Source organism: Monodon monoceros, unplaced genomic scaffold, assembly GCF_005190385.1.
Source record: "Monodon monoceros isolate NGI ecotype Baffin Bay Population unplaced genomic scaffold, NGI_Narwhal_1 Super_Scaffold_7, whole genome shotgun sequence".
NCBI classification, from domain to species: domain Eukaryota; kingdom Metazoa; phylum Chordata; class Mammalia; order Artiodactyla; family Monodontidae; genus Monodon; species Monodon monoceros.
The window spans coordinates 7282240-7290002 of record NW_021703784.1 but is presented as its reverse complement, the minus strand read 5'-3'; the positions used below and the strand labels follow the sequence as shown (position 1 = coordinate 7290002).

At 53.9% G+C, this 7763-nt stretch overlaps 1 protein-coding gene across 11 annotated transcripts in view; it reads left to right on the top strand.

Annotated features, from left to right (window-relative positions):
* ST3GAL4 (ST3 beta-galactoside alpha-2,3-sialyltransferase 4) overlaps nucleotides 1-7763 on the top strand; it is a 35525-nt gene that overhangs the window by 18506 nt on the left and 9256 nt on the right. For all 11 annotated transcript variants that reach the window (XR_003791496.1, XM_029208644.1, XM_029208642.1 and 8 more), the window contains exon 2: nucleotides 7471-7543. Coding sequence is in view for 10 of the 11 variants with exons in the window: in XM_029208644.1 (XP_029064477.1) it covers nucleotides 7471-7543 (73 nt within the window). In the remaining variant the exon portion in view is untranslated. The remainder of the gene's footprint in view (nucleotides 1-7470; nucleotides 7544-7763) is intronic.

Sequence of the window (7763 nt, the reverse complement as noted above, 5' to 3'; positions counted from 1 at the left end):
CAACCTTGGAGCTGGTAGTGATTAAAGGGAGTCAAAGGTTAACCCTCACCAGTTCTGGAGAAACAACACCCTCCTGGTATAAGGGTGTGTTTGTGAGCATAGCAATGTGCCCGTCACTACACTTAAGCTCTTTTACCCAGCGAATGGAATTCAAAGCTCCAGCCCCACCCCAGCCAACTCCAGAAGTATGATCTTCACGTGGTTCTTTGCGGTGTCTTGTGACTGGTAGCTGCTAAAGTGGAGAATAGAGTGTTTCTCTGCAGGAGACTGCAGGCCTGCGCTGTTGGAGACGCCTGTTGGGGGTGGAGGGTATCCTGTGGACCCCCAAGGTGGGGAGCAGAGAGCCTTCCTGCCCTGCAGGTGGAAGCCTCTGCAGCCCCTTTCCTCCAAGCTTGGATGGCTGGAGAGATGCCCCATCTGCCCACTGGTGGGCCTTGAGGCAGTTGGTCAGTTACTCTGCCCTCTGCCGCTTCACAAGAGCCCCAGGCCAAGACCAGATCCCTCCCTACTGGGGCTGCGGATCACGCCGTGCAGTTCAGGATGTGTCTAGCCAGCGGCCAGGCCAGAGGGGCTGGAGTGGGTATCTGACCTATTGCTACCGCCTCTTCCCCTCTTGCTCTGCCTGCTCTGTGGCGGTGTAGTTCCCGATGAGTAAATTAATTCAACAAACTTGTGTCAAGAGCCTGCTGTGTACCAGTCACTGTCCTAGACATTGGTGATACAGCATCGAAAAAAACGACAGCCAAAGTTTTTCGCAAGCCAGGGAGAGGGATCTGAAATGTGAGGTGTAGGGGGGATTTTTGACCAGAGGTGGAGAAGATGAGTGGAGAGCTGAGTGGGTAGATACCAAGCCTGTGTCTAGGGGAAAAACATTCCAGGCTGAAGGAACAGCCAGAGAGGAGGGAGTGGGCCTAGCCCAGTCAAGAACAATGAGGCCCGTCTGAGTAGAGCAGACTAAATGAGGGAAATGGGGAAGGAGAGCAGAGAAGTGCTGGTGGGGAGATCACACGCATTCTTACAGGTCAGAGCAAGGGTTTGGCCTTTCTCTCTGAGTGGATGGGCGCCACGGAGGGTTTCTGAGCTGAGGAGAGGTGATACAGGTGATCCATTCTGGAGAATCGTGGTTAGTTGACTACACCCAAGAGTGGCTGATCAGAACACAGTGCGACTCCAGTGGCCTGTGTCCTCACCTTGCCTCGCCTCGCAGTTGTATTAGTTACTTTAAATTCAGCGTCCAGCTCAAGGGCCCCTGGAATAACGGCAGAGGACTCTAAGCTGAGAGGAATCGCTGTGGGTTAGCTGGCACTGTCGAGATTCACACACCTCAACAGGCTGGAAACATGGCGGGCGATTCCCGAGATGAGACGTTTGCAAGCAGCTGTAGTAGCACAGTCCTGCTCTTTGGTTCCGGAGGGTAGCCACACGAGATCAGGGCGCAGGAGAACTGGCTTACCAGCTGAGGGATGTTGGTTCCCTGCCAGTGAAGCGGCATGGCCGTGAGAAAGTGAACGCGGTCTTTGCCAGCATTTGTGGAAGTCTGGTGTCCAGATGGAGGGCACTGGTAATCCCATGAATACAGCTGCGGGTTTTGAAGACATGCTGGAGGGCTTCCAGGGGGCCAGGCGATTCGCCTGGGAAGGAGCGCAGGAGGCTCCTCTCAGCTGTCAGAAGCCTCTGAAGGACTTTGATGTGACGGAGGGCAGCTTCCTCCTGTTGCTCCAGAGGGCTGCAGGTGGGCCCTCTGAGGATCTTGGCGTCTTCACAGGATGGTTTAGGGGCGGCGGAGGGCAGGAGTTAGGAGTGTGTCTCTGGAGCTAAGCTCCTCACCAGCTCGGTGACCCTGGGCAAGTTGCTGACTCTTTTTGCACCTCACTTCCCTGTCTCCACAATGGAGGTAATAATAGTGTTTAACTCATAGGGTTGAGATCATACTTGGAAAGCCCTTAAGAGTACCTTGCAGAGCAGCTCTCGACATGTGGTAATGTCTGGCGACATTTGGTCGTCAGAACTGGAGAGTGGGGGTCATACTGGCCTCTAGTGGGCAGTGGTCACGGTGCTGGTAACCATCCAGCGGTGCACAGGATAGCCTCCACAGCGATGACTCCCCTGGTCCCCAAAGCAATGGCAATGAGGTTGGCACCCCCCTGGTGTTGCACGTGGTAGGTGCACAATACATTTCAGGATCAGTAAGGGATGTAATACATTTTTAGCCTCATCTTATTACTTGTGTGCCAGATGTTTATAAAACATCTGCTATGTTCTAGGCACCGTAATAGGGTCTGAGGATATAATGCAGGCCTGGACACAGACGTCGTAGTCTCATGGGCGAGATACGAACACACATAATAATGTGATATAAAATTATATTATGTGAGAAAGCATCTTCTCTAGGTGCTCTGGTAGACTCTTGGTATAAACAAGCCTCCAATGTCAGAGGTCAGAGGATAGTGGGCAAGCCATGAACACAGTAATTATATAATACAAAAGGTTTACTACCTATTAGGTGCTAAAATCAAGATATAAACAATTTTTTGTGGAAAGAAAAACATTGTTTAGAAATGTCAGAAAACACTTCGTAGAGGAGGGGCCTGTGCTGCAGAAGGAGTGAGATTGTTGAGGCTAACGGGGCTGCGTAGGGTCTTCCTGCTGGAGGAAAGCCCGTGCAGAGGTGGGGTTGTGGAAGAAGACGGCACCTGCAGCGCACGTGGCAGGAGCTCCGAGATGCACACGCAGGCCTTGGGGCCTGGGACTGAAGCGCCCTGGTTGCCTCTAAAAAGCTTTGGTTTTTCATTGAAGGAATGGGGAGTGATTGGAGCAGGAGGGTGGTTTGATCCAAACCGTTTCTGAGAAAGATACCGTGTTGGCAGTTCTGAGGAAGAGGCCTGAGTGAGGTAAGACTTGTGGTGAAGAGACCAGTTAGGAAGCAGATAAATTGGGGTGAGATCTGGAATCAACCTGCGGCTCAAGAAGAGGAGACGCAGGCTGCTTTCCGAAGTACCTCTGAGGCTCTAGACTACGTGGCCTTCACGCTGCACTGAACTTTATCAAGCTTTACATCCCAGTGCCTCCTATAATGGCGAGCGTTTAGTGGGAGTTCAGCAAGCATTTGCTGGAACGAGGAACTGGGGGTAGAATGGGTAGCGTTTCGTAGGGATGGTGTGAAGGCGAAGGAGATGTTGGGCGGATGAGCTGATGAGAATGTGGGGTAGGTGGGGAGCTGGGAGACGCGGGTCCAGTTGTGGACGTGTTACGGGTGACTAGTTTAAGATCATCCAGGGAGGATGAGCAATAGAAAATTAGAAATGTTAGGACAGGATCTGGGAGAGAAATTACAGAGCTGAAAAAGAGCTTGAATCATCAGGGTCTGAGTAGTAGTTAAGCCTCTGAAAATGAATGAACCTGGCCTGTGTAAACAAGTAGAGGAAGAGCAGAGGTTCAAGGGCAGCTCCCTGGAGAATGGCAGCACTTAAAGGAGGTGGAGCCAGTTTGGAGGAAACCTGGAGAGAGTCTTGACCTGGAAGCATCGGCCTATTCGTAGCAAAGGCTTCAGAGTACGGGGAAGAGCGAAAATAGATCTTTTTCAGGTTTGACCATTAGGAGGCCACTGAAGGCTTTGGCAAGAGCGATTTCAGCTTAGACAAGGATCAGGGGTGGAGTAGGGCAGAGGGTTGAGTGGGAAGCGAGCATGTAGCACAGATGAAGGAGTCTGACCACTGGAGCTCAAGATGGAGATGCAGAGGTAGCTTGAGGAGGAGACAGAAGCAGAGAGGGGGGTTGTTTTGTTTTAGGCACAGGGAGACTTGACTATGTTTCTGAGTCAAAGGGAGTAGAGGAGTGGGGAGAGGTGGAAGCAGCAAGGCCGAGGGGGATCACTGGTTGGGAACAATGCTGGAAAGGTGGGCGGGGACCCAACCCAGTATCCGGGTGGGCCAGGAGTGGCAGGTGAGTCTAGAGGTGGCAGGCAGGCAGCTCCGGGTTTTCCCCACAGGACTGAGGGACAGTGACATGGATTACGGCTTCTGCCCCACTGGTTTTCCCATCCCCCTTCTCAGGAACATTAAGCCACAGCCCTTTGATGGGCCCAAGGGCTTGGAGGGGCCTGGCGTCATGCCATGTCCATGGGTGACGTCCAGTTCTGTTCATCTTGGTACAGCGGGTACCCACTGAGTACTTGCTGTGTGAGGCTTTGAGCGCCCGGCAGCAGGAGGCTTCTGTTCTTCACCCCGTCCTCCAGTTCTGCCCTTTGGCGACTCCGAGGCAGGGCTCAGCAGCCTCACTGCAGCGGGGGACGCCGTGGTTCTTAGCAGAGCACCGGGAGGGCGCACAGCCTTCCTGCCTTGGGGTCAGCTTTACCTAGCGGGTCGGGTGAGCCAGTCTCCTGGGCAGCTGGTGGCAGGCAGAGGTTGCTGCACCTTGGACATGAGTGGATGAGATTTCTGTTCTCCTGCCCAGGTACCCTGCTGTGACTTTTCTTCTGTCCTTTTGTCCCCGGAGGGGGGGGGCTGTCAGTGTTATGGGACGGCTGCTGGGAGAAGGCTCCCTGTTGTCCAGAGGCAGCAGGCAGCCCAAGAAGCCTGCGCCCCTGGAATCCTGGGGGCTGAGCCATCCTCTTGGCTTGGCCAGCAAGGGGAGGGGGTGGGTGGGTGGATGACATCCCTAGGGGTCTCTCGGAGCAGACCCCAGGACTAGCCAGTCTGCCTAGCACAAGACCAGCACAGTTTAGGAGGAAAGTGCAGAACTCTACTGGGGAAGAGGTCAAAAAAAGAGTGGTTGTCTTGTTCAGGACCCATCACCTCCGACCACCAAAGTTCTCCTTCACTGAGGACAGCTGAGTCCTTGACTTTCAGTTACTGCACACCACACTCTGTAGTGTTCTCCATTTTGGCTGCATGTTAGAATCACCAGAAAGGTGAGCTTTTTTTGTTTGGTTGGTATTTTACTGGCCAATGCCTGGGCCCCATGCCCAACCAATTAAATAAGACTTGGAAAGTGGGGTCTAGATGTCAGTAAATGCCTCAGCTTCTCAGGTGATTGCCTTGTGCCCCGAGTGCTGTGACCTACTGTTACAGGGAGATGGAGTACGCTGGACTGAATCCTGATCAGAAAGGACTGAGAGCACGGAGGGTGGGAGAGGATGCAGTTCATAATGTAAAGAATGTGAGAGCCTGAAGGATCTTGTTTAGAGCTTTGCAGTTCTCAGTGCGGTCCCAGCCTAGCAGCAGGGCACCACCTGGGAGCCGGTTAGAATGTTGGACCCACGACACCCACTGAATCAGAACGTACACATCAAAGATTGAGAACCGTGCTTTCGCCATTATCCGGACCAGTGGTTCTCAACCTTGGCTGGGTTAGAATCGCCCCTGGGTGCTTGAATAAATTCCAGTGCCAGGCCAGACCACTTAAGTCAGAATTTCCAGTTATGGGACCCAGATACTGCAATCCTCCTGTCCAGCCAGGGTCAAGGACATCCATCTTGATAAGCGCATCTCAAGCTTGAATGTCCATGTGAGTCATCAGGGGATCTTACGCAAACGCAGTTTCTGATTTGTGCCTCTGGAGGGGCCTGGGATTATACCTTTCTAATAAGGTCCCTGGTGAGGCTCAGGCTGCAGATCTGATAAATATATTTGAGTCACAAGCATTTCTTAGGCCAAATTCCCAGTTTTACAGCTGAAGTAACTGAGGGTCAGAGAGGGAAAAGTGACTCCCCCAAGATAACCCAACATGTTATTCATTCAATACTTGCTGAGCGCTGGCTGTGTGTCAGGCAGTGTGCTACATGCTGGGGCTCGAGCTGGGAATAAGACAGACCCGATTCCTACCCTCACAGGGCTTATGTGCGGTGGGGGAGACAGACAGTGAGCAAGTAACTAAACGAATTACAGCTCGGGAGAAGCGTGTGAAGGGGATAACGTGGTAGGGCGTGACTTGGCAGTTGTTGTGGGTAGGTCGGGGAGGCAGGCCCCCCTCGGAAAAGCAGTAGGTCTTGACTTTCACTGGGGTCTGCTGATAACAACTCTAGAGCTCTTCTTTATTGGACGGGACCATCCCCCATCCCCACTGGGATTCAGAGATGGGCCCTCCTGACCCTGATGAAAACATCTGGCTCTGGTCCCCACCCCTATCACTTTCCCCCACCCGGCTTTCTCTTTCCCTCAACACTCTCATTCTTGGGTATTTGCGGACTCAGGGTGGAGCCTGGGGAGTGCCCCTGGGAGCGGAGCATCGATTCCATAACAGGACAGTGTTATGGAGGATAATCAATTTATGATCTCTAACCCAAACCAGACCTCGTCCAGATGCGGTCCCCCACCACTGAGAAACAATTTGAGATTTTTCATTTCTCCCCCAAAGAGCGCAAACACTAGGGCTTCCCTCGCTTTCCTGATCCTTCAAAAGAATCACGTGGGCAGCTTGTGAAAATGCCCATCCCAGGCCCCACCCCAGCTGGCTGAAGCTATCCCAGGAAAGGGCTCTGGAATCTGTGTTTAGTATGTGGCCCATCTGATTCCTACAACCCAGATCATTGGGGAGGAAGTCATGGAGAGAAGAAACCGGCGCTCTGCGCGCATCCCGTGCCTCTTTGTGTGGCTGTGAAAGCTGCAGAAATTTCTTCCCGGTGACTCAGAAGCATGGTCCTTGGCTGGCTTTGCGACTGGAGGGACCTCGCTGTTTATGTGCATGTAGCAACTCACCCCTCCCACAGCCCTGTCCTTACCTTGCCAGCCTCTGCCCTTATCTGAAAGGGTCTCCTTTCTCTCCTCTGACCAACCAGACCCTTCTCACTCTCCGTGCTCCTATTCAAACAGCCTGCCTCCGTTGAGTTTCCCCCATGTACCTGGTGGTGAGGGCTTGGACACTGTTTGTACTCAGCCAGAGTCTAGAAGGGCTGCAAGAGAACTTGTGGACCATCTGATGGTCCCACAGTCACCCCAGGGCCTGGCCCGAGCAGATCTGTTCGGGTGGAATAGTGAGAGATTGATGATAGAGGCGTGGACGGTGGCCAGAACCAAGGGAATGCACTGGATGTGGAGAAAAGATAAACTTCAGTTGTGTAAAATGTGAGTCACGCCCTTGTACAGTTAGCTTAACTTTCATGTAGAAAATGGGTGGAGGTACATCTGTTTCCTGGAGCTGACCCTTCCGAGGTCCAAGTGAGGGATAGGACACAGTGGGGGGAACCGTGCCGGGGAAGCTGTGGTAGGCTGGTCTGGCCTGGGACGGAATTCGTGAAGGGTGGGACTTGGTTTCCCTCTCTGGGGCGTAGGCCCCACCTGGACCGCTGATGCTGCCTTTGAGGGGTTAGGGAGATGCCCAGGGTGAGGAGGGCCACTCCCTGGATGGCCGCCCTGGAAGCAGCTTGGTGCTTTCTGGAGGCGGGAAGAGGCAGGCTGTGGGTGTGCCCTGCTCCGGTGTCTAGGCGAGAGTGTTTGTGGTGCTGACCAGACACCTGTGACTCCTGCCTCCTAGGTGGCCCGAGGCAGCCGGGATGACAGCTCTCCCCAGGAACCCTGGCACCTGAGAAACATGATCAGCAAGTCCCGTGAGTATTCTCCAGGAGCTCCCCACCCTGCGGGGTGGGCTCCCCAGAAGCAGGGGGTTGGGGAGGGACCGACACGGAGCCAGGGGCCCCTGTCTTCATCCTGAAGGACGGCAGAGACACTCGGGTCCAAGCCCTGAGCCGGAGAACTAGGGCCAGGCGAGGGCCTGCTGGGAGCCGGCCTTGCAGGGGCCCCAGCTGAGGCAGCTGAGAAGGTGGCCTG